General features: G+C 40.1%; 1 protein-coding gene across 2 annotated transcripts in view; it reads left to right on the top strand.

Annotated features, from left to right (window-relative positions):
- LOC136874557 (F-box/WD repeat-containing protein 7) overlaps positions 1-27453 on the top strand; it is a 169639-nt gene that overhangs the window by 26612 nt on the left and 115574 nt on the right. For both annotated transcript variants that reach the window (XM_067148193.2, XM_067148194.2), the window contains exon 7: positions 23763-23942. In XM_067148193.2, the coding sequence (XP_067004294.1) occupies positions 23763-23942 (180 nt within the window). The remainder of the gene's footprint in view (positions 1-23762; positions 23943-27453) is intronic.

Raw genomic sequence — 27453 nt, 5'->3', positions numbered from 1 at the left:
AGTTATTGCAGGGTATCATAACTTAATAATTTTGGGTCCATTCACACTTATATGCGTCCACTTTATAGTTGTAGTGAGATTTTATATTTCGGTGCATTCTGGTAATGATATCTGGTTGATTCCTCCACCGTATACTCTAACAAGTCATTACAAATGTACAACTTGACCTCATAACCTATATTTTCAGGTTCACTTGGCAAAATTTTAACACCAGGCGTATCCGAGAAAGACTCCAAAAACAGTATAATATCCTGCTTAGACCACTCACTGCCAGAAATAGGGATATTATTATCAACAGTACTTACAACTAGACCATCTTTGCTATCTGAAGCAACAGGTCATTGCTCGTATGGTGCAATTAACGTGTCATTCAATGCATCACTTCGACATAAATGCATGACACTACCACTAGAATTATCATTAGACAATTCATCTTCACTCTCCTCACAATCACTGGATACATGACATATTATCAGCGTATAATTCACGTTTAATATCACTACGAGTCAATCCAATGTTTACCGGCGCTGCCATTTTTGTTTGCTAGCATTGATGGATACACGGGAGATATTCGGAGGCAAAAACAAATGCCATTTATGCACTAAAACGGGCAAAACCAATACTAAAAGATGCGTAGATTTTCTACAATTTAGGTACATCAACGATAACCTCCAAGTAGTTCCTCAATAACTGTTAGATGGCATCAGAAGACAGAGCTGCACCAACACGTATTCATACGTGATCGGCTGCAGAGCACCGTGCTTGGAAATACGTATTGATACGTGAGCGGACAGCATTGTGTTAATGACTGACACAGGAAATGAAATGATAGTGGAGAGTGTTGCTGGAATGAAAGATGACAGGGAAAACCGTAGTACCCGGAGAAAAACCTGCCCTGCCTCCGCTTTGTCCAGCACAAATCTCGCATGGAGTGACCGGGATTTGAACCACGGAACCCAGTGGCGAGAGGCTGCCGCCTGAGCCACGGAGGCTGTTTGTTCGCGGATATGATGTCTTACTTGCCGTGCATTTGCTATTTTGTAGAGGTGCCCTGGTGGTGTGCCCCTCTAGGGTACCATGACCTTGATGTCGGTGTGGGGGCTTGTGTGCTTGTTGATCCCGAGGGCTGTGTCAGCTCAGGGTTACCCATGCTGGATTGGCCTCGGTGTAGGGCCAGACTAACAAGGTGTCCCCCGAGTTGCCTGAGAGGTGTCTGTGCTCTTTATTTTTCATAGCTATTTCATACCTGCCATCTTTTATGGTTTATCCATAAAATTTATGGAAATTGCAGCATTTAACAGTTTTATGGGTGGACGGTGTAATTTTACGTCTTCGCGGACAGAAATTTGAAACGTTAACATTTGATAATCGCTCCACTTCCGTACAATCAATTCTTTGCATGGGTCGAAGCACGCTCGGTCTTGGTCGAAGGCAAGTTCACGATAGTCGAAAACTATCGATCCTATCGTAAAATGATTGGTATTTTTAACTGTGTGATGTTTGTGTCATTATTGAAATTGAATTTAAAGCCGGGATAACAGTTCATCCGTGTGAATCTTAGGTGTCGACAGGCTTTTCTCCGAAAAATTCTTTTTCCCGCTCCGTTCGCTTGTTGCGATTTAACCTATATTCTTTGACGTACTTGGTTCACGAAGTTGGCGTTCCTCGAACGTTTAGCCTTTTAAGGTTATGATATATTTTAATGAAGTATTCGAGTTTTTGCGTTATAACTTTGTGCTTCTCAGTTTCCTGTATTTGTTGGACTAATTACATTTGTTCCAGTGACTGGGTATACCGCTATTAGCGAAACCCATTAAAATATAAAGAAGAAAATGAAGAACAATTTCATTCGTTCCACGTGTGTGTATGCTTTTTACCATGTTCATATTCTTTGTTCACGAGGTTGGCGTCGTGTTCATTTAGTGGTTTAAGACTTTGTTTGCTTTGACATGTTTTAATGAAGTGTTTGACTGCCTTGAGTGTTTGTTATAATTTTATGTGACATTAAGTGATCCAGGTTCATTTTGATTTTCAGTACATATGGAGACATTTGTTCTCGGACATTTTCATATGCTACATTCCTATTGTAGATTATCATGAATCAATCCAGTAAGAAACAGTACTTCCAGACATTTAATGAATCATATTCTGTTGATTTTCCGTGTATACTAAAATCAAGAAACGGAGAAAAATTTGCCTTTTGCACGGTATGTGGGTGTGATATTAATATTGCACATGCTGGAAGAAACGATTTAAGTGGTGATGAGTTAGTTATTGGCATTCAGACTTCGAACATAGTGAATGATCTCCAGGATACAGATAAAGCCCTTTTCTTTTCATCAGTGAGAAACTACTTTTGTACTGGCTGTGACTACATCATCAACAAGTTTCCACAGATGCACAGTTTTCTTCCGTTCGTTTTTTTTCCGAAAATTTTCCAGTCATGTTATGCAAGGAAGAGAATGAAACTACTGAGGAGGTGATGAATGAGCTTCAGAGACAGTTCACAGCTCTTCAGGTAGATGACACTTCGGCTGCAAATCAAGATGCTGCAAGTAATTCCAGAATTCGTGAGCCCAACCTAGCATAAGAGGGCAAAACGCTGGCAGCCAAAGAATAAGTTAGCTGGAAAACTTATAATGTCTAATAACGGACCATTTATATTGGTATTATAAGCCGGGGTATGTCGAGAGTTGTTAGATTTTTTGTCGCGCGTGAGTTTTACTGATAGCCCTTTTCAAAAGTTTGCAGGTATGCTATTTTTGCCCTTCTATTCTCACCTTCTTAAATTTCATTCCTCTTCCTGTCTAGCCACCCTCTCTGCCTTGGGTAGAATAGGTTAGTACGGAGGTTTTATCCTCCCCAATCACAAGTTTTGGATCGTGGCGAGGTGATGCTTCGCTGCTGGAAGAGTAGTTGTTAGTGGCCCACCCCAGTCACAAGTTTCGGGTCGTGGCGAGGTGATGCATGGCTACTGGGAGAGTAGTTCTTAGCGACCCCCTCCAGATACCGGGCGCTCTCTGGAGTAGCCTTGCCTCTGGTACGTCAGGGCTCTGCCGAAGGTCGACCTTTTATATCCCGGGTACTCGTGGTACAGTGTATGAGTTTTGATCTTGGTTTTTCTAATTTGAAAGAGGGTGGCACTCTCCAAAACACTGTGTCTAGTAAAGTGCGAAAAAGGAAAAGATACATGCCTCTGGCATTAGAAGATGAATGTGGCGAACGGCTCCCTTGATTCCTGGTCACCTCCAGGATCGATGGCCAGAACTTCTTAGAAGAATGTCCATTCATGATTAGCAGTGCAATTGAAGTTATTGTTCATGGTGAAGTTGATGAAATGTGTAAGCTTTGTGATGGCTCCATGCTAATAAAGTCATGGACGGGTGAATAGAGTCGGCGGCTACTTGAGGCTAAAATGTTCGGCATTGTGGCAGTTAAAATTGGGAAGCACAAATCCCTTAACCCCTGCAAAGGGGTTATTTTCCACTGGGATTTGATTAGGGCTTCCAAAGACGTTATAATTCGAAATCTTGCACGTCGGGGCGTTACCGATGCGTGAGGATTAAAGAGGCGTGTCGGTGATAAGCTGCCCGATACGGGCGCTTTCATCTTGACCTTTGATGCCCAGTCACTGCCTGAACGTATTAAAGTCGCGATGTACCGTTTAACTGTACGCCCATACATTCCAGCACCAATGAGGTGTTATAACTGTCAAAAGTTCGGCCACACCTCATTGTGTTGCCGTGGTTTGTCGACCTGTGCTATGTGTGGAAAATGTGAGTGTGCTGGTGTTGAGTGTACACCACCGTCAATGTGTGTCAATTGCACGGGCGTGCATGCTCCGATATCCAAAGAATGCTCAACGTTCAGGGAGGAGAAGAAGATCCAGCAGATAAAAATACTAGATAAGCTTTCCTATCCAGATGCCTGTAGAAAGTTTAAAACTATGGCTGCTTCGGAGTTCTCCATCTCCTTTGCTGAAAAGGTTGTGAATATACGGATCACACCACAAAGCTTCAATCCTGCAATAGCTAGTTTAGAAAGACAAGCTCCATCAACGAGCCAAGAAAAAAGTGTTGCCGCGACAAGTACAGATGCTCAAGAAGACCGGCAATCCATCTGCTGGCTCTCCTTCAAAGATTAAAGAAACGGTGGGCAAGAGTGAGAGGCCCAGATGGCCTCCGCTCTGATCCCTTTCTGGGTAAGCCAGTTCCCTCAGAAGGCCCACCGCTCCAAATCTGAGAGTTCACCATCTATGGAGTGTTCATTCTCCAAGACACCCTCAACTGAGGAAAAATGGAGACCGAAGCACTCATTGTTGTGGATGGTGACAATGAAAAATTAGAAAACTACAAAAAAGGCAGTAAATGGCAGGTAGTTTATGGAAAGAAGGGCAAGTAGTAGTCTAAATTTCATTACGCTACCAATCCACACAATGACACTATTGCAGTGGAACTGTAATAGTTATCACTGTTGACTAGCTGAGATACGTCAACTTATAAATGTCGCTGCAGCCTCCATAGTTTGTCTACAGGAATCTTGTTTGAGACCTGGACATGACACGACTATGAGAGGATATCATCTTTATTCTACAGACAAGAGTAGCTGTGGATGGCACGGTGACTGGGGGCGTTTGTACGCTAGTCGCTCCAACATCTTCAGCGATGAAGTTCCGCTCCGTACTCAGCTAGATGCAGTTGCAGTTTGCACTTCATTGCCAGTAATGACAACGGTGTGCAGCGTGTCCTTTCCACCGGACTATGATCTTGAAATCATTGAAATACAAGATTTAATCGCTCAGTTACCTCCTCCTTTCCTCACGATGGGAGACGTGAACGTCCATAACACATTCTGGGGTTCTCCGTCTTCCTGTGCTAGGGGGAGGATGCTCGAGTGATTGATAAACCTGTTCGATCCTTGCGTGCTAAATACAGAGGAACCGACATGTTTCAGCAGCACACATGGCACATTCTCACACCTGGATGTCACTTTTTGCAGCCAAGCGCAAGTTCCCCTTCTACGGTGGCAAGTACATGACGACCTCTGTGATAGTGACCACTTCCCCATAATTCTATCTCTCTTGAATCAAACGAAATACCCAAGCACTGGTTACTTCGGTGGACAAATTGACCAGAATTTTCGAAACACGCAGTAATGGCTGATGATATGCTGGAGTCTGTTGATGAGCAAGTTTCTTCCATTACTACTGGAATTTTGGCTGCTGCAGAGGGAACAGTTCCCTCCTCGTTCGGTATGCGTCGCCAGAAACAGGTCCCATGGTGGACGGATGAAATTGCAGCAGCCATACGTGATCGCCGACGGGCTTTTAAGCATTATCGTCGGAATCCTACGATGGCCAGTCATATCACATTTAAGTATCTGTGCGCGAAGGCCCATTTTTTAATTTGGGAAAGTAAGAAAGCTACATGGGAAAAGTATGTGTCTTCCATGACGCAACATACTCCGTCATCACAAGTGTGGACAAAACTCCGCCGCATTGTTGGGGTACAGAATGTGCCTCCAGTACCCGGAATCTCCATTAATGGAGATATAGTTACGATTCCTTCAGTCATTGCAGACCACATTGCGTCACGTTTCGCAGATACGTTCAGCTCCGGGAGATACGACTGCATTTCTTCCAATTAAGCACGTAGCAGAGGTACACCATCTCTCTTTTGCCTCTAGTGCTTCGCATCCCTACAACATGCCTTTCACGGAGTGGGAGTTGTGGAGTGCACTCGCGCTATGGAGAGACATGGCTCATGGACCGAACAAAATCCACAACCAAATGCTGAAGCATTTGAGTGACAGATGTCTCAAGGATATCCTCACCCTGTTCAACAGAATATGGAGTGAGGATGTTTTTCCATCTCGGTGGCACGAGGATACTAATTCCCAAGCCAGGTAAAGATCCAAAACTTCTGGATAATTATAGGCCAATATGCCTTACAAATGGCCTTTGTAAGCTATTTGAAAGGATGGTTAACTGGCGTCTTGTGTGGGCCATGGAAAAGGAGAGTCTCTTGTCTAACTACCAGTGTGGTTTTTGCTCTCATCGGTCTGCCTATGATCATCTGGTCAGACTGGAGAGCGCCATTGAGAAGACCTTTCTCCAGAACGAACACCTAGTTGCTGTCTTCTTTGACCTGGATAAAGCTTATGATACTACCTAGCGATATGGGATTCTCTCCACACTACACCAGTGGGGATTTCGGGGAAATTTGCCACCGTTTATTGAGAACTTCATGTCCCTCCGGCTCTTTTGAGTCCGAGTAGGGAATGCATTTTCTCAATATTACGTTCAGGCAAATGGAGTACCTCAGGGATTGGTACTGAGTGTCACGCTGTTCGCAATCTCCATCAATGGCACAGTTGCCGCTGCTGGGCCCACAGTCATTCCATCGCTGTGTGTAGATGACTTAGCTGTACATTACAGCTCCGGAAGGGTGGCGTTTGCTGAGAGACAGCTACAGCAAGCTATTAACCGAGTCGACAGATGGGCCCTGCAACATGGTTTTCAATTTTCAGCGGCGAAAACCTCAGTTGTACACTTTGGTTGACAGCGGCTTGTGCATCCTGAACCAGAGCTCCGCTTGTGAAACAGTGTTTTACCAGTGGTAGACACCTGCAGATTCCTGGGTCTCCATTTTGATAAGAGACTAACGTGGCAGCCCCACATCCTTCAATTGAAGGTTGCCTGCATGAAGAAACTTAACATACTTAAGTTTCTCAGCAGCACTTCGTGGTGGGCTGACCGTGCGGTGCTGCTGCGATTTTACACGGCAATGGTCCTCTCCTGAATTGACTATGGAAATGCAGCTTATAGCTCAGCATCAAAATCTGCGCTGAGCCTTTTAGACAGTATTCACCATAGTGGAATTAGGCTGGCAACAGGAGCCTTCCGTACTAGCCCCATTCCCAGCCTACTCGTTGAAGCGGGAGTTCCACCCCTACGGATAAGGAGCAGCAGTTACTCCTCATGTACACTGCCAAAATTCGTGAAATGCTGCTACATCCAGGTTATCAATGCATCTTTAGTACCCAATACTACCAGACGTACCAAAACCAGCCGAATGCCACACAGCTGGTTGGGTTTCGAATTGATAGTCTGTGTCATGATTTCAATATCAATATCGGTGGTTGTCTTGAACAAACTTTTAGCAAGGTACCTCCGTGGTTGGTTCCATGACCGGATATATATGTAGATCTACCCGTTGAACCAAGATGAACACGGATTCCTCCGTTTATCGGAGATATTTCCAGGACTTCCTTCACCAATATCTGTCCACGAGACTTATCTTCACGGATGGATCTAAGATTGGAGATAATGTTGGTTGCTCTTTTGTCACCGATGACATGAGCTCGAAGATCTCTCTTCCTAGTGTATGTAGCGTGTATGCTGCAGAACTTTACGTCATCTTAGAAGCTCTGTAGTTTGCATTGTGTGACGAAAGAAGCCACTTTCTTATGTGTACCGATTCGTTAAGCTCTGTACAGTATTGAAACCTGTTTCTCGCAATACCCACTGGTGCAGCAGATTCATGACCTTCTAATCAGATTAAGTGATGCTGGTACCAGAATCACTTTCGTGTGGCTTCCAAGCCACGTTGGGATTGTGGGAAACGAACTTGCGGATGAAGCTGCAAGAGGAAGCGGTATTTTTACCTTCAAGACCTGTCAATGTACCTTCTAAGGATATTTGTTCTCAGCTACGTCTAACCATCTTGGCGTCCTGGGAATCGGAGTGGCTAGCTATCCGAAGTTCCAACAAGGTGAGATCAATTAAGAAGACAACAACCATGTGGCGGTCCTCTTTCCGACTTTCACGGAGAGAGGCCATAGTATTGTGTAGGCTGAGGATAGGTCATTTACGATCAACACACTCTTATGTCTTCAAGAAGGAAGACCCCCCCCAGTGTGTTCTTGTGGTTCCGACTTCACTGTGGCCCACATCCTCACAGAGTGTACCGATCTCTCTGGCCTAAGGCGAAGTCTCGGCCTGCAGGAAACACTCGAACACATACTAGCCGATGACGCGACTACTGCTGATCTCGACATCCGCTTTATGTGCGACAGTGAATTAATCAAGGGTATATAAATTCCAAATGTACTATTACTCGGGGAACACACGTTCCTTTTTGATTTGTTTGTAATTTTTTGGCCTAATTCAATAAATATTTGTTTTACTTTGTACTGTGTTTCCAAATTATGTTGTTGAATAAATACTTTTGTTTTTTATTTTCAATTTCTTTTCCACTAATTGGTTCAGAGAGGATGATTACCTCGTTGTACTTCCTCTTAAAACAAAAACCACCACCACTGTTCTTAAAACAAAAACCACCACCACCACAACCGTAGTTTTTATACTGGACTTTTTGTTGAGTATTGGATATAGCTGGCTTAGTCTTATGTGTACTTTCCTCTGGATGGCTTTAATGTGATGTAGCATGGTTTTAGCTTTCTATCTAGGACTACTAGGTATTTAGCTTTGTCGTATCATTCTATATCCTGATTAAATAGCTTTAGCGGTTTAATATTGGCTGGCCTGTATGTGCGTGTTCTTTCTTTTGAACAGCACAGCTTGGTACTTGTCAACATTGACCTTAATGTGCCATTTAGTTAGCCAGGGCTCAAGAGTGCGTAGTGCTACTTGTAACCTCTTCCGAGTGTTCGCTAGCTGAGGGTGTTGAGCTGTGATGGCAGTGTCGTCAGCGTAGAGGTGTGTGGAAGTAAATTTTTACATGTACAATTTATAGCCCTTTATAGCCTAGAAGTTGTGTTCACTGCATAAAATTTGAGGTTATCACATATTGGACCTCCCTTATGTTTTTTGGCTATAAAAGTGGGGGACCAAAAGTGGGGGGAGTAATATGCAAGTAAATTATGGTAATCACCACTATAGTTGAAACTGAACAAGCAGTTTTCAAACTACCCATACATGAGCAAGATGAGCTTAGGTACGAAATCAGAACAAAATTTCAGCTTTCTTATATCAAACAAGATTCTAAAATGCCAATGTTTTCCATTATCCCCATTATCCAATCTTATTGTAAAATTAACTACATTGATGTAAACATTGATGCTTTCACAACCCGTACTTGTAGACATATGGGCTTTTGGGCTTCTTATGCCATGTCAAGAAAACAAGGTGAAACTCTTTAAGTTTCTTAGAGAACTTTGTTCTGCATCTTCAGAAGGAAATCTCGACTGTTCACGAGGAAGGCTTCTACAATAATGAAGGTTTGAATTTAGACGTTAGTAATAGAAGTGTAAGTGGTATGTTCATTTGTCACCAGATGACTCACCGTACGCAGTACAGCGCTACCATTCAAAGTGGAAGCTGATGACATCATCAGAATCAGTCTGGGAGGGGGGGTAACTGGTTAACACACATATGAAAGCATGACTCTTGACACAAGCCTGGAATGAAACATCTGGTGATGAGGAACGTATGAATTTGGAAAACACCAAAACGAAATAAGGATAGTGAAAGGACAGGGAAGAGAACTACCTACGTAAATCTTTAAGGGCTGGCAACCATGTATTACTTAATTGATAGCCAGTATCCCACAGATGTGGTTTCCCAGTCATTAAGGATTTACGTAGGTAATTCTCTGCAAATAACCTCAATCACTGTGGCTGGGTTTAACTCCTAATGAGTAACCAGGTTCGTAAGCCGTGCATCCAATTATATTGGAGCAAAGACAAATGTATTGAGACCCCAAATTTTCAAGAGACAATGAGTAGCTTGAAGTGCCTCTATGTACACTCGAATGTTTCCAGATTTACCACACAAAATCTTCGTTCTAATATCATTGTTGTTGAGTACAATTGTTTTGAATGCTTCACTGAAAACTAAGCGTGAAAATTCTGGTGGTTGTTCCATTTACGGCATTTATTTCAGAGCGGTGCACAGTAGTTCTAACTGGGTGGCTTTCTCATGTTCAGAGCGATTTAAATCTGATTTCTGTGCGAGCGCGTGGGACCATTAGACCTGTAACTATTGGGTTAAAGGTACATACCTGTGTTAAATTTCTGGTAGTATCAGGAATTGAACACAGGTCTCCAGTGCCTGCAGCTAACAGTGCTAACTGTTACACTACAGGGGTGGGCATGGACGACATATATTGATGAAGTAATGATTTGATAAAGTGCATGACAATGGCCAAGAAGTTAATTAGGGCAGTGCTGAACTTATGCTTTCCTTTACTACATTCAAAATTCATAATTTTCTGCGTAGATTATTTACTCATTTATTAATTCAATTTCTAATCGGCTTTACTTTCACATTTTTTACTAATTCAGTTTTGAATAAAGGGGCTGTCATTTATGTAAGCATTTCTCATATGCTTTTCTTCTCTTAAGGCCCATTAAAAAATATTAAGAAGTTTTACTGAATTCAGATAAAGCAGTATTTTGATGATCCATGGCAGTCTTTACTGAAGTGTTTTCTACTGGGGCTGTGTCCTTAATTGTCACGTCATTTTTCAGCTATTGTAATGCATAATTGGGAGATTGTGGGTGTGAATCCCACTGGTGTCTTGTTAGCCATTTTTGTTTGGTATTTAATATCTCCTTGATATGTACTTTATGTACTGAACACAACCTAGTAAGTTGAAAGTTAATTTTGAGTACAGTGTGGTCATGAAAAGAAAATACAGTATTACCACTCTTTTACACTTCTCAAGGGACCCAAGGAATACTGGTATACAGTAAATGGGGGAGGGGGATATAAATCATGGGGAAACAACTTACATACGTAAAAATGTTCTGGAAAAGGAGGGCAATGTTACACAAATGCATATTATTAATTTAAAAAGTATTTCAATCTTAATCCTCTTTTCTAACCTCAAATAAAGGTCTGTTGTTAATTAACTGTTGATACTGCACTCCGTTTGTAATTCTGCTCATCCACTGACCAGGAGAAGGGTACCAGTAGGTAGTTAAAATATTGTATAATATATTCTTTTAATCCGGATATCTTTCTTAGAATAGCTTTAGAATTATCTAAGATGCAATATATTTTCTTTCTCTGGATGGAATATTTTAATTATTGCTATTGTACCTGTTTACAATTTTAACACACATTTATTCCGTATGAAAAAATAACCCGCCTGGTGGCCAGGCGTTGGAGTCTAAACGGTCTGACATTGTGGCATACCTGCCAAGTATTCTGGTATTTCCATAAAATGTACGGATTTTGAGTGTGTTTAACGGCTGTATGGATGATCAGTGTTATTGTACAGATTTTGAATATTTGTGCTTGGTTTCGCTTTCTGCTGTCAAATCGGATTTGTGTGACTTTCGATAGTAGCTGGTAATAAGAGATGCAGTGTTTGAAATTCGACTGGTAAATGTATCGTTAATCACATTATAGATTATCACCATGCTTTTGTCACGTGTTCGACCTCAACTGCTACTTCATTCACTGAGATGTTCCCAAACAAGTAGCAGGTTGTGATTTTGAAGAAAAGAAATCCGTAAAAAGTAGCAGGCTGCGAATTTATATATAACAACTTTTGTAACTGCGTCGTGCTTCGTAGCAGCTGTGAAAGGCTTTGTTTGTGTGTGGGTGTGAGTAACTCGTGGAATTGTGTGACAAATTTATTGGCGATTTAGTATTTTTAGTGGTGTTCGTAATGAATTAAACTAAGAAACGAGGCATATTTAGGGAGGCATATTCTGCTTAATTTCCTTGTTTTATATGATCACAGAAAGTGTTCCCAGTGTTCAGTGGAAATAGATGAGCACTCATTAAGATGTAACCATGTGTAGGTATTGAATTTCAGGGGTGATCATAACATATATTTGACTTGTATTAGTATTGTTTATAATCTACCCCCTTGCCGTCCTTTTTCATTATGTTTCAAGACTTTGCGACGTATGTGCATGTTGTTAAAAATTTTCCGCTTTAGGATCTTCTGGATTTCTCTTTTTGAAAGTTGGCAGGTATGCCATGGTTAGCCGATTCAAGTCCCGTTGGTCGAAAAAAAATTCCCCATCTGAATGTTGGCCGGCAGAATAGAGGAGATGGTGGTATACAATTTCTAATCACTAGATAGCGTGCTAAGAGCCTGGATTAAATTCCAAACATCCCTGCAGTGCTAATAATAATAATAATAATAATAATAAAAATAATCGTATGGCCTCAGCTACCGTGTCCAGACATTTCAATTTGACGCCATCTGGCTGTCTGCTCGTCAATTTTGACGTTCCGTTATACTCTAGGCCTACTAGATGGCAGACCGAGTAAACCGAAACTATCTTGGGTGTCTGGTTGAGATTTAACGAATTTTGTCAGTTAAACACCAAATGTGTCACCAGAGATCTTTTATAGCCGACATCGTACGACATGGAGTGTCGAATGGACTTTTTTCCGCCCTTCAAAAATCCAACTACCTCTGTCGGGTTTGAACCCGCTATCTTGGGATCCGGAGGCCGACACTCTACCACTGATCCACAGAGGAAGCTTCTGTTCATATGGAGTGAGGGCATATGACATGGTTGATGGTGATTTGGCCGTCGGATGGGGATGTTAAGCCTTGAGCAGACCATGTGGTGCTGTTCGACAGGAGTAGGTTATGTACTGGCACCGGGTTTCACCCTCTCCCTTTCTACTATCATGTATCAAATCATTCATTTCATCTCATTAACTCCTCTGGTGAGGTTGACGTCAGGAAGGGCATCCGGTCATAAAAACCTGCCGCGAAAGATTCTTCTCACCTCATACCTGACCCTATAGAGGAATGGACAAGGGTTGGACAAACAAACATTTCACTTTTCCCGCACCCTTGAGGGGTTGCAGGTGCGATGTGTGTCGCACATGTGGACTTGGCACTGTTTTACAGCCAGATGCCCTTCTTGACACCAACCCTTTGTGGAGGGATGTATTATTTTTGTGGTGGTTGGCTGTTGGGTGTGTTGTTAGTGTATGAAGAGGTGTGTACTGAGATGAACAATAACATCTAGTCCCCGAGGCAGAAGAATTTGGTTTTGTCGAAAATCCGTGTCCTGGCTGAGAATTGAACCCAGGATCCTCTGAACTGAAGGCCAACTCTGGCCTTTCAACAAGGAGGCGGACAAATGCATAATATACAAAATAAAATTGTATAGAAAATAAAGACAGTTTGCTAGAACTACAAAAATATTGAAGTGTAAAAAAAAAAAAAAAAAATCCAGTTGGATACTATTCAGAAATTACTCTCCTATTTGCAAAAAATATAACTTGTGCTGTAGTAACGATGTTCAGCTAGTTGTAACAGATTTTAAGAGACTCTAGGGTGTTGGAATCTTGTCCTTCAGGAGATCTTTAACTTGCCATAGCTGAAGATACAGAGGTGTCACATTTAAACACCCTCAAATGCCAATGACATCGGCTGGAATCAGATCTGCTGTCGAAGGAACTGAACGAATGACAACAACTGTCAACACCACAAACCTAGAAGAAAAAAAATAAATAAATTATAGACTCAATCAGAAAGTCCATGAAAACTAATGTTGCATGTGTATGGATTGTAATTGCTCAGATTTGGGAGATTTTTGAGTTTATCTTGTTAGATATTATAATTACACTCCATTTAGCATGTATATTTAGAGGACATAACATTTATCATTTAAAATTAATTCGAAAACATAGCGCCTCAAATCCTTAGCTGTAATGATACACATACACTCACATTTTATGAACGAATTACTCAAACTAATAAGCATATAAATGAGGTAAATACTGAATTCAACACCTTTTAACTCAACATAAAGGACAGTTAGTATTCAACTTATTGTAGGTAATTATCGCAGGTTCAAAAGAAAAAAGAAGGAGTTGTATGACATGTAGGTTACAGGAAGTGCAATAATGTAAGAATATTGTGTTATACTTCTAGACTTATGTTCTGTTGGAGATTAGATATTAACTCGTCTTAAATGATGATAATGCTACCCAGAGAAGATTCTTCTTCACAGTATTCTTTTGTAAAATGTCCATATGTTTTTCCATATGTTTTTTCCTGGTTCGTCTAATCCTAAGTAATGTTTTTGTTCTCACATACAGCGATATAATTTTGTAGTGAATTTCAGGGAATTGTGTGTACCTAAAATCACATCATCAGATGAACCGTAACACACGACCATCTAATATTAATTTCGTTAAAATTGATAACTGCTACCTTTCTGTAAGTGCTTAACCCTTTCCGCTCGTGTGTCGACCTGAGGTCGACAGCCGTCACTCAGCGTTATAGCTCGTGTGTCGACCCTGAGTCGACACAATGTTTCGCCGCTCGTTGCTAGGTTACCTGGAATGCCAGGGCTTTTGTACTTTGTTTTGTAAGTGCTGGTCCCTTCCGGAAACCGAAAGAAACCAAATAGATGTGTTTTAGTTTCTCTTTGCTTGGCAAAATTGCTCCGTTTTTTTCCTTGACAATGGAAAGCAGTCGCCTGAAGCAACATGGCGGCGCACAGTCTGACCGAAGCTGAGATTCTTGCGTCTATTTCGGCTGATTGTTTTATAATGACCATGAAAGTGATGAAAATTTTAAATTTGGCGATGAAAGTGATGTATCTATTAGTGATTCAAATGACGATATTGATATCAGCGTCGCAAGAAATCATGGAGGAGGCGATAGTATATTGACTCGTCCCGGTCCCAGTCATACAGTGCTGACTTCAAACATACCTTGGAGATCGCGGAGAACGGGAGATGCAGGATTACCCAAATTTCCTTACAGATTAGTCAGTGTATTCCAAAATTGTGGCAATAGACTTAAAATAGAACTAGAGTACTGGTAGCTATTTTTTACTGATCAGTTGATAACCTCTATTGTCCTTGAGACAAACAAATTTGTCAAAATGAAATTACAGCAAAAATACTCTTCAGAAGAGATCTGTCTGGTTTTCTCGGAAAGCTGACAATAGAAGAGCTGAAGGCATTTATTGGTACAGTTATCAACATGAGGCTGAACAGTAAGGCAGAAATGCAGGATTATTTTAGTGCAGACTGGTTGGATAAGCAAGCAGGGTTCCATCCAAGCATTTGCTTTGAACGCTTCCACACACTCAAGACATACCGTTAAGAAAGTGAAAAACATGATTTTGTATCATGTAAATACTATACATTCATTAATTTTGTAGTTTCTTCGTGTATATATTGTTACAACCAGTACTTAACACCAGGTTATAAAATATGAAGAATGCTGACAGAAATAAATGCGAGCTGGGAGAAATCATTGATGGTTATGAATTTCATGTTTTTGGTCCGTATTGAACTGAGAATAATATATAAGTAGTAATAATAATAATAACGTAAATGTTTCCACCTTTTCAATACAATATATTCACAAAATTACAAAATTATACGGTACTAGTTTCGACCCATCTAGGGGTCATCATCAGCCGTATTGGAGCAAAGATCATTTGTCTTAGGATTTCGCCACAAATGATCTTTGCTCCAATACGGCTGATGATGACCCCTAGATGGGTCGAAACTAGTACCGTATAATTTTGTAATTTTGTGAATATATTGTATTGAAAAGGTGGAAACATTTACGTTATTATTATTATTACTGGGAGAAATCAGGACGTACAAATAATTTGAGTGGAAAGGGTTAAATATTTCTGCCTTTAGCATTAGTGAGAATTCCAGGTTTACACTTAAAAATACTTTGCACAATTTTGAAAGGTTGAGCAACAAGGTAGAGGATATATCTGTTTTTGCAAATAAACATACGCCTATGAAGAGAGAGTTCTTAAGGTAAGGACATTTGCAGTGGCCTGGAGGCCCCACTTCACGCTCTTGATATTGCGCAGAAGGGATCCGATTTGATCCGTAGAGAAACATGACCAGACCCGCTTTGGTTCACTACGTGCTTCTTGTCTTGAATTGTGCGGAGATCGTTTCGTAAAAGGTACAGCATATTTTCTAACTTGGGACTTGTTCGGGGCCATAAATTATTTCCTTAATGACAAATTTTCCGTCTTCAGTCTGTATTTCTGTTTACAGCCAATTGATTTCTTCTTTGGTATTGTTAGCTACCTGGAGACTCGTGCCTGTACTCGTTGACTGGTGAAGTTGTGTAGAACCTAATGTAATAATTTCTGTGTACAAGTAGGAAATCATAGAGAGAAGGAAATATAGTAGCAGGAATAGCCCATTCACAATAATTTCAGATATTTTTTCCATTCAGAATATCAGTATAGTAATTATTTTAATACCACTAATGGCACAGGAAGGCAAAGAAAGAAAGCTAAATAATGAGTTAAGAAGAGAAACCGGCAGAGCGTGAGAAAAGTGGTTAAATGAGAAATGTGGGGAGATTGAGAGTTTGGAAAGAGAAGGGAAATACGAACAGATGTATCAAGAAGCAAAGAGGATGGCATTTAAAAGGAAAAGTTGTAGGACAGGAGGAGCAATTGAAGGAAGTGAATGGAATAATCTTTGCTCCAAATGAGACTTTAAAACAATGGAAAGGATATGTAGAGTCTTTGTATGCAACTGAAGATAGGCCACTATGCATCCAAATAGAAGAAGAATGTAAAGTGCCTGAAGAGGAAAAGGGATGCTCTATACTTGAGGATGAAGTTGCACTTGCTATTAAAGAAATGAGATGAGGAAAAGCATGTGGAAATGATGACCTACCAATACAAATTGTAAAAGGGTTAGGAAATAAGGGTACGCAAATTTTAACATCACTTTGTAACAGAATAGATGAGACAGGCCAGTGGCCTGAAGATTTTCTAACCACAGTGATGGTCCCTATAGCAAAGAAGAGGGGTGCATGTAAGTTTGAAGATCACAGGACCATAAGTCTAATTTCCCATGCAGCAAAAGTACTATTGAGAGTCCTGAATCGAAGGTTATATTAAAAATTAGATGAATCAATTAAGGAAGAGCAGTATGGATTTAGAATGGGAAAAGGTACAAGAGTTGCTATTGGGTTACTAAGAACTTTTGGAGAAAGATACATTGAAAAAGGAAGACTGGTATTTGTGACTTTTATTGACCTGGAAAAGGCTTTTGACAGAGTTCAGTGGGAGAAATTGATGGGCATACTGAAGAAGAATGGAGTAGTCTGGAAAGAAAGGAGGCTAATTAAGAACTTCTACATAAATTGAACTGTCCAAATCAGAATGGGACATGATCTGTCAGAAGGGAGCAGAATTGGCAGAGGGGTGAGGCAAGGCTGTTGTCTTTCATCATTGCTGTTTAATATATACCTGGAGGAATTAATTGCAAATTGCTTTTAAGGAAAACAAGGTGTGGCGGTTGGAGGAAAAAGAATTGAATGTATTCGATTTGCAGATGACATGGCGGTTCTAGCAGAAACTGAGAAAATGATGAATGATATGTTGGAAAAATTGAACAGATCCTGTAAGAAGTTAGGCATGAAAATTAATAGGAAAAGACCAAGGAAATGATCATGGGGTCAAAGAAGGACTCAACAGCTAAAATAATACTTTTGGGGGAGAAGATCGAACAAGTGTGTAAATTCAGATATTTGGGAAGCATAATCAGAAGTGACCTTTATTGCTTGGACGAAGTGAAGACTATAATTGCAATGGCCAAGGAAGCATTTATAAAACAACAGACACTGTTGAGTGGGCCTCTGAATAGGGACCTGAAGAAGAGGTTAGTGAAGTGCTTTGTGTGGAGTGCTGCGCTTTATGGGGCTGAGACTTGGATGTTGAGAAAAGTGGTAGAAGGAAGACTAGAAGCATTTGAAATGTGGATCTGGCGGAAGATGGAGAAAATTAGCTGGCAGGAAAGAGAAAGGAATGAGGAAGTATTAAAAAGAATGGGTGAAGGAAGGAGAACTATATTGGAATGCATTCAGAGACGGAAGAAAAATTGGTTAGGCCACTGCTTGCGACGAAATTGTTTAATAACCAAAGCATTGGAAGGGAAGATACAAGGGAGGTATGTTAGTGGCAGTGTAAAGGTGAATAGAAGCAATTGGAAGACAAAGAGAATGGCTGAAGACAGAACAGCGTGGAGAATTCATGCAAAGACCTACCGATAGGCAGACCACTAGTGGTGATGATGATGAATGGCGCAAATGTCAGCTGATCATCATCATGTCTTGTACTTGTATCATCAATGTCATTTCCATACCATTTGGGAATATTTGGGAGGGTACAGCATCTGCGTTCAATTTTTCTTTCTTAATGGCAAGCCCAGAAGTTAGTTTTTGGGTCCTGTTCATCGTTATGAGTGAGGAAATGTGCAGAATAAATTCTAGCAGCGTTGGGGTTGATTTTATAAGCTCTTTGACACCGTAACATCCATTTAGCATATAAATAATATTTTTTTTAAAAACTGATAACCGTGTGTTTTATAGGCCGTAATTTTACCATTCTTCCTCCACCAACTTGTCCCAATCATGACCTCTCAGCAGTATATCGTTCTTAACTAAATCTATCCATTTCCTTCGTGGCCTTACTGGCATCCTCTTCATGTGACCAAACCACTTCAGTCTTGATATCTGAATCTTATTGAGGAGGGAATCTATTCCTACTTCTTCTCTAATTTGCTCATTCCTAATCTTGTCTTTTCTGGTTTTCTGGATCATAGTGCGTGGGAATTTCATTTCAGCTGCCTGAAGTTTGGAATTATCTCTATTGGTCAGTGTTGTGGTTTCGAGACTATGTAAGAATTGGTGTATAATAGGTCTTGTACAATGTCATTTTTGTTTTCATGGGTATTTGCTCATCCCACAGCAGTGTTTTACCAGGTGGTAAAATTGTGTCGCCTTATTGATTCAGTTGTTCACCTCATGTTTTGCTAGGTTGTCATTTGATATAACGCTACCCAAGTATTTGAAAACTGGAACGCTGTCCAGTTGGGCTTCATTTAACATGACTATTGGTTCTGCTCCTTCCCCATTCACTTTCATCACCACCGTCTTGGTCTTGCTGATGTTTAAACCATATTTCTTAAACTCCTCATTCCAGCTTTGCATTCTCTCTCCCAATTCCTCTCCTGAGTCACTCCAGATCGCAACATCATCTGCAAATGTGAAGGCTTTGATATTTCCATATTCTTTCCTTTTAATAGATTTCATTACTACATCCATTACAATAATAAATAGAAGTGGTGACAACGAGCTGCCCTGCTGCACTCCTCTTTTTGTTTCAAACTAGTCCAACAAACCACATCATACTTGAATACAGCTTCTATTCCCACTATAGAACATTTTCACTTTGTCTATAAGGCTGTCTCGCACTTGAAGTTCTTTCATGCATTGCCAAATTCTTTCCCTTGGTATGCTGTCGTATGCTTTCTCAATGTCCAAAAATATTAGAAATAAAGGCTTGTTCTTCTCCCAGTATTTTTCCATTAGCATCCTAATTGCAAATATAAGGTTCCTTTCTTGAACAGAGGTACAATGATGCCCATCTTCCAGTCCTCAGGAATGGTATTTTCCTCCCATATCTTGTTGAGCAGTCTGTAGAGCCATTGTATTCCTGGAATTCCCGCTGCTTTCAGCATATCTGCACTTAGTTCACCTATGCCCACTGCCTTTCCTTTCTTCATGCTCTTGAGCGCATTTTCAACCTCAAGCCATGTTATTGCTGGTTCAGTTGTGGTTCCTCGACTTGGCTCTCCTCTATTCGTTGTTATGTTTTCTGTATCTCCATTCAGCAGCTTTTCGAAATAGATCTTGAGTTCTTGTTTAATTTCTCCCTCTTCTTGTGCCAGAGTTCCATCATCACGTTCTATTGCTTTTATGGTCTCTTGATCCCTTTGCTTGTTTTTCACTATTCTGTATAGCAATTTCATATTTCCTCTACTGTCCTCTTCCAGTTTGCCTGCAAACTCATTCCATTTTTTCTCTTTTTCTTCCCTTACAATGTTCTTTACAGCAAGTTTCTTGTAGTGTGTATACTCCTTGAAGTCTTCGTATTTCTTGTTCATTTCGTTCTTGTCCCTGTTTTTGTTTTTCCTTGTCCAGTACCTTCTTTATTTGGTTTCTTTCTTTCACCGCTGTTTTCACTCTATCGTTCCACTACGGTGTCTCCTTTTTTCTTTTGATAGAACTTGTAACTCCACATAGGTTTTTGGCTTCTCCCACAAAGGTGTCTTTGAAGGCCTTTCACTCTTCATTAATGCTGGTTACTTCACCTTTTGCCAAACTCTGTTGAATCCTTAGTTTGTATTCTTCCTTTATTTGGACTTCTTGCAACTTCCAAGTTTTAACCCTTGGTTTTTTCATAATAATTTTCTACGTTTCATTAGTCTTATGTTTAAAGTCTACTACCAACAATCTGTGGTCACTGTCCATGCTTTCATGAGGGATGACCTTTACATCTGTGATGTACCTGCCACCATCTTTATTCATGATCACGTAGTCAATCAATGTTCTATACTGGCCGTCCCAACTGTACCTTCTTATTCTGTGACTGTCTCTTTTTTTGAAGAATGTATTTTTGATTATAAGATCATTTCTTCTGCACAGATCTAATAGTTGTTCTCCTTCTGGGTTCCTTTGTCCAAATCCATGTGGACCAATGATGTTCTCGTACCCAAGTCTGTCTACCCCAACTTGCGCATTTAGATCTCCAATAATAATAACATTTTCCTCATTAACTGTATTTTCCAGGTCTTGCCGAAATTTCTCTTTGTCTTCCTCACTGCAGCCTGTCTGTGGGGCATACACTTGTATGACGGTGTACTTAGTGTTCTCCAGTTTCATGAACATTTTAATGATTCTATCACTTTTGCAGATAACTTCAGCTGTAGCATCAGTCCCTTCGTTAATTAAGAATCCAACACTATTTTTCGCTACCTTCTCCTGTCCACTCCAGTATAATTGAGTTGTATGCGCGAACAAACGTGTATGTTACATTCCCTATATATATTGAGAAAAACGGCAGTGAAGATAATTGTTGATTGCGGGACATGGCTACGTGTCCTGTCCACTCCAGTATAATTGAGTTGTATGCGCGAACAAACGTCTGTTACATTCCCTATATATATTGAGAAAAACGGCAGTGAAGATAATTGTTGATTGTGGGACATGGCTGCATGAGAGAATGTAACATAGACCTTTGTTCCGTAAACCAACAGGTTATAAGTGCACGCGCTCACTCGTTCATACATAATGTATGCATGCAGAGGAGAATAGTATTATTTTAAAGTTTTAGCCTAATGATAATGATTTGGTGCATACATCTTTCCACTCACTAGGGTCACGTTTCCTTTTCCTGCATCTGTTTTTGTCAACTTGTGTATACTGCTTGGGGACAACAGTACATTACGATCACTACTATCGTCTGACTGCATGATTATGGTTTCGATGGGTAACTAAATAAACTCAGTAATATAAGACTGAACAAACCAGAACAATCTTCGGACTAGAATGTGTTCATTACATTGCATTCAGTTCGTGACATTGTCGAGCGCTTGCGCTGGAAACAATGTAACGTAGACTTTTGTTCCATTATTTTTCAAGTGCATTTCTCTTCACAATTTCTGGAATACTATAGCCATCTGTTGAGATATGCTCAAACTACCTGCAAATACATATCCAGGACACATCATAGATGTTTGTTCCGTGAATATCTCAAATGCCAGAAAAATGTAACATAGACGTTTGTTCGCGCATACAACTCAATTTATATCTTCCACAAAGTGTCTTACTTCCAATGCCTTTCCATTTGGTCTCACTTAATCCCAATATTGATATTTTTCTTCTGTCCATCATGTCTAGCATGTAATCTAAACTTCACTCACACATTGTACTAATTTACTTAATAAACACGCAATAAACAATTAAACAGCTGACCGGAGACCGCTTACTAATGTTACCGCGTGGAGCACGCTGTTGAAGTGTCCTCACAGTGACGTCACAAGTTATGAGTGCAGTTAGTGCGGGAATGCGATTCTGGCATCCCCTGGTTATCCCCAATATCTGTTGATAATGGCTTAAAAATGAAACTTATTTTTGGTTGGGACTCTCTTTTGCACTGTTGTTTCATCAAATTACATCAGATAATAGAGTAAGATGAATAGAGTACAGATTGTGATGTTTTACTACATGATGAAAAGCTATCTGATATAGTGAGGATTTACTGTATTTTAACAACAAGACATTTAATTTGTGTCAAATAACTTTAGTTTCATTTTGAAGTGGAAGTTCAATATTTTATGTTTTTTTTGTCATCTTATAGGTAGGGTCCTGCGTTTTTCGTTTTTTGTTTTGATGGAAATCAGGTTTATTTTGAAGATTTTGTGTTTTTTATTTGTTAGAATTTCGCATTATTTTTATTCATTTTATTATCACATTTTGGTGTTTTAAAGACATTATACTAGCCTTAACAGAACACAAAGATAAAATAAGACTGTTACTGACCAGCTTCTTAAGCAGAATGACGTACGCGCATGAGTTGCGTTGAGTGAGTGAGAGAATAAGTTGACCTTGTAAGACTGTTTTTTTTTTTTGTACTATTTGCTTTACGTCACACTACACAGGTAGGTCTTCTAGCGACGATGGGATAGGAAAGGCCTAAGAATGGGAAGGAAGTGGCTATGGCCTTAATTAAGGTACATCCCCAGGATTTGTCTGGTGTGAAAATGGGAACCCACGCAAAACCATCTTCAGGGCTGTCAAAAGTGGGGTTCGAACCCACTATCTTCCGGATGTAGCCTCACAGCTAACTGCTTGGCCAACTTGCTCGGTTTGTAAGACTGTGATGGACACGATTGTTTATTCTGGCGGTGGAAAAACCTTTATAAGAAGGCAAACGCAGCGAATTTGCATTATTATGCATATAAAATTGAGAAAGTTGACATATTTGCGTTATTGTCTAATTTTTTTTTTTTTTTCCGGAAATTAAAGCTGTATAATTTTCGAATTGTTAACAACGTTAAGTATAGGTAACTGTTTCCCAAGCATTTTAGGGAATATTTTTTAAAAATTGGTGTTATCGCAAATGCAAAAAATGAGGGTCCCTATTTATAGGTCATTTTTTTAAAATTTCCATTTTATGAAACACTCTTCTCCATTCCTCTTGTCGGTCTAGTCCAAATGTTCTATATTGTTTTCCTTCCTTGAACTGTGAATTCTTTGGTCTTTATTATCATTGTCAAGATGCTGACTGTTTCCAGCTGAGACTAATGGTATCCGTAACGGTGGGGTTTGTTATGGGGCCGTGTGGTTAGGGGCACACGGCTGTGAGCTTGCATCCGGGAGATAGTGGGTTCGAATCTCACTGTCGGCAGCCCTGAAGATGGTTTTCCGTGGTTTCCCATTTTCACACCAGGCAAATTTTGGGGCTGTATCTTAATTAAGGCCACAGCTGCTTCCTTCCAACTCCTAGGTCTTTCCTATCCCATCGTTGCCATAAAACCTATCTGTGTCGGTGCAACGTAAAGCCACTAGCAAAAAAACAAACCAAAAAAGTTTGTTACGGTTTGTCCACTTTTCACCCTTGTATTTTCTGAAGCACCATATTTGTAGTCATTTTCATTGTAGACAATTTTTATGAAGAGGGTTGTCACTCCCAGAGGTACTTTTGTTTTTTTTGTGGAGATAAATGCCTTTTTTGAACTGGAGAAATAGATATTGTATAATGGCTTTCAGTGTTATTTCCTCCACTGGTGGACCATCATCCCATTTACAGGTGTTCTTTTGCCTGAAGCTGCTGGCTGCATTGTGGATATAAGTAATTTACTGTCACTCAGCATTTGGAAATACAGTTAAGAAATATTGCTAGTATAAAAGCAGTAAAAAATCTTCATTATGTAAAATATGTGCATTAATATTTGTTCACAGGCAGCATTCATGAGGCAGCATACCATTGAGATGAACTGGAGGACAAAGCCAGTGAGACCCCCGAAAGTTCTCAAAGGACATGATGATCATGTGATAACCTGCCTACAATTCTCAGGGAACAGGATTGTAAGTGGATCAGATGACAATACTCTCAAAGTATGGTCTGCCACTACTGGAAAGGTAAGTATTGACAAATGCATTCACAGTGTAAAACAGTAGATATAGCTGAATTTTTTCTTCCAAAGAACGACCTAAAAACGCTAAAATTATTACCTCTCACCCCTTGTCATCTCTCTCTTTCCCTCCGTACCTTAACACAATGAGACTCTTGCTGAAAAAAGCAACTTTCCTGGCACCCAAGTGCTGTGCACGGTTGTCAACTAGTAATGGGCAAACGATACCCGTGTTCGAGTGGGATCGAGCCGACCCGATACGCACTGAGGTTCAAGCCTCTTCGAAGCAGCTCAAGCAGTCACGTGACTGAAGGCGGAGTCTGACTCGGGCTACAGTGCGAAAGTGAAGATATGCAAAACAGCATATGAAGTGAAGCACTGCTCACGCAGCTGTGTGCATGATGTTGATAACGAAGGTACGTGCTGTCATATACTACTACACTGTCATTGGCATGTAACTTGTGGGCAGTAAAGGCTGTCCATAAAATTAGAAGGGTTAGATTATGATATGCTATGAAAAGGACAAGGCATTAAGAGATACGAATTTCATAGTGTTCCATATTGAAGTGAGATCAATATTAAGTTGAAAGAAGATATATGATTGTTTAACCTTTCAATACTATTAAAATAAGAAATGTAAGTTTTACATTCCTGATTAATTATAATTGGTACCGGTTTCGATCAGTATTCTTGGTCATCATCAGCCGATCACAAATAATTATAAAAGACAATGCACAAGTAAATAAAATGTGAAGTTTAAATAATTATGTTAATTGCTGTTTGTGAAGCACTAAAACACTTTAGGAAGCACTGTGTGTTGAAATTTCAGCTAATCACAAATAAGTATAAAAGATAATGCACAGGTAAACAAAATGTAAATGTAAATTTTAAATAACCGGGCGAGTTGGCCGTGCGCGTAGAGGCGCACGGCTGTGAGCTTGTATCCGGGAGATAGTAGGTTCGAATCCCACTATCGGCAGCCCTGAAGATGGTTTTCCGTGGTTTCCCATTTTCACCAGGTAAATGCTGGGGCTGTACCTTAATGAAGGCCACGGCCGCTTCCTTCCAACTCCTAGGCCTTTCCTATCCCATCGTCGCCATAAGACCTATCTGTGTCGGTGCGACGTAAAGCCCCTAGCAAAAAAAAAATTTTTTAAAATAATTCTGTTTATGAAGCACTATAACACTTTAGGGAGCACTGTGCGTTGACATTTCAATGTTAGGAAGAAGTCTAGAATCAAACATGTTTTTCGGAACTATCAACACGCAGCGCTGATCCCTAAAATTGTGCAGTGACTCTTGAACTGCAACTGCAAAATACGTATTTGATACATATTTGATTCTAGACTACTTCATAACATTGAAATTTCAACACACAGTGCTCCCTAGAGTGTTTTAGTGCTTCACAAACAGCAACTGATGGAATTATTACATACATACATTATAATTATAGACTGTTATGCTTTTCAGTGTTCAGTCTACAAGCCTTGTCTCAAAACGTCGCCACAATCCTTGATTTGCAACTAGTGTTGTGGCCCCATTTAGTTTTATACCTCTTATCTTTAAATCATTAGAAATTGAGTCTAACCATCGTCGTATTGGTCTACCTCTACTTCTCTTACCCTCCATAACAGAGTCCATTATTCTCCTAGGTAACCTATCCTCCTCCATTCGCCTCACATGACCCCACCACCGAAGCCGGTTTCTACGTACAGCTTCATCCATCGAGTTCATTCCTAAATTAGCCTTTATCTCCTCATTCTGAGTACCCTCCTGCCATTGTTCCCACCTGTTTGTACCAGCAATCATTCTTGCTACTTTCATGTCTGTTACTTCTAATTTATGAATAAGATATCCTGATTTCACTCCCATAAAGCAAAGTTGGTCTGAAAACAGACTGATGTAAAGATAGTTTCGTCTGGGAGCTGACTTCCTTCTTACAGAATACTGTTGATCGCAACTGCGAGCTCACTGCATTAGCTTTACGATACCTTGATTCAATGTTAAAAATTAAATAATTGAAAAAGAGGTTCAACCTATTCAATTCATAGGAAAGAAATGTAGTGATTACATTTTTATTTAATAGTAAATATAAATGGGACTGGTTTCGACCCTAGTCCAGGTCATCGTCAGCCGTAAAAATATGTAAAACAATGCATATGAAAAAGAAAAAGAAAAATAATTAAACTCTGGATCGGTATAAGATGAAAAAGTACGTAATATTAAGAATGGTAGTATGACACACGCAATGATAGGCGAAGTCTCACAATGTTTATGAATATTGGAGAACAGTCAAAAGGGTCAGTTTCCACACTCTGTCAGGCACAAAGTCACAACACTATCAAATAATATATGAAGATCATAAATAACTTGAAGTCGCAGACGAATAGATTTGATTCAATCTCGCATACTATATTACCATCTTGGGAGAACACAAAACCTACGACCTGTTCTAGCTTTGTATCACCAATCTGGCATTCATTTCTGTTGAATTTCTTACCTACTGACATAAATTTAGTCTTCGAGAGGCTAATTTTCATACCATACTCATTGCACCTATTTTCAAGTTCCAAGATATTAGACTGCAGGCTTTTGGCACAATCTGCCATTAAGACCAAGTTGTCAGCATTGGCCAGACTGCTTACTACATTTCCATCTAACCGAATCCCTCCCTGCTATTTTATATGTTTCAGCAGATGATCCATGTAAACTACGAATAGCAAAGGTGAAAGTTTACAGCCTTGCCTAACCCCTGTAAGTACTCTGAACCAAGAACTCATTCTACCATCAATTCTCACTGAAGCCCAATTGTCAACATAATTACCTTTGATTGATTTTAATAATCTACCTTTAATTCCATAGTCCCCCAGTATAGCGAACATCTTTTCCCTCGGTACCCTGTCATATGCTCTCTCTAGATTTACGAAACATAAACACAACTGCCTATTCCTCTTGTAGCATTTTTCAATTACCTGGTGCTTACTGAAAATCTGATCCTGACAGCCTCTCTGTGGTCTGAAACCACTCTGGTTTTCATCCAACTTCCTCTCAACGACTGATCGCACCCTCCCTTCCAAGATGCCTGTGAATACTTTGCCTGGTATACTAATCAGTGAGATACCTCGATAGTTGTTGCAATCCTTCCTGTTCCCTTGCTTATAGATAGGTGCAATTACTGCTTTTGTCCAATCTGAAGGTACCTTACCAACACTCCACGCTAATTTGACTACTCTATGAAGCCATTTCATCCCTGCCTTCCCACTATTCTTCACCATTTCAGGTCTAATTTCATCTATTCCTGCTGCCTTATGACAATGGAGTTTATTTACTATCCTTTCCACTTCCTCAAGCATAATTTCACCAACATCATTTTCCTCCTCCCCATGAGCTTGATTGTTCGCAACACCGCCAGGATGATTTCCCTTTACACTGAGAAGATATTCAAAATATTCCCTCCACCTCTCCAGTGATTTCTTGGGATCTATTATGAGTTCACCTGAATTACTCAAAACACTGTT

This window comes from Anabrus simplex, chromosome 5 (genome assembly GCF_040414725.1).
Source record: "Anabrus simplex isolate iqAnaSimp1 chromosome 5, ASM4041472v1, whole genome shotgun sequence".
NCBI classification, from domain to species: Eukaryota; Metazoa; Arthropoda; class Insecta; order Orthoptera; family Tettigoniidae; genus Anabrus; species Anabrus simplex.
Note: the sequence above shows the minus strand (reverse complement) of the source record. Positions and strands in the feature narration are given on the sequence as shown.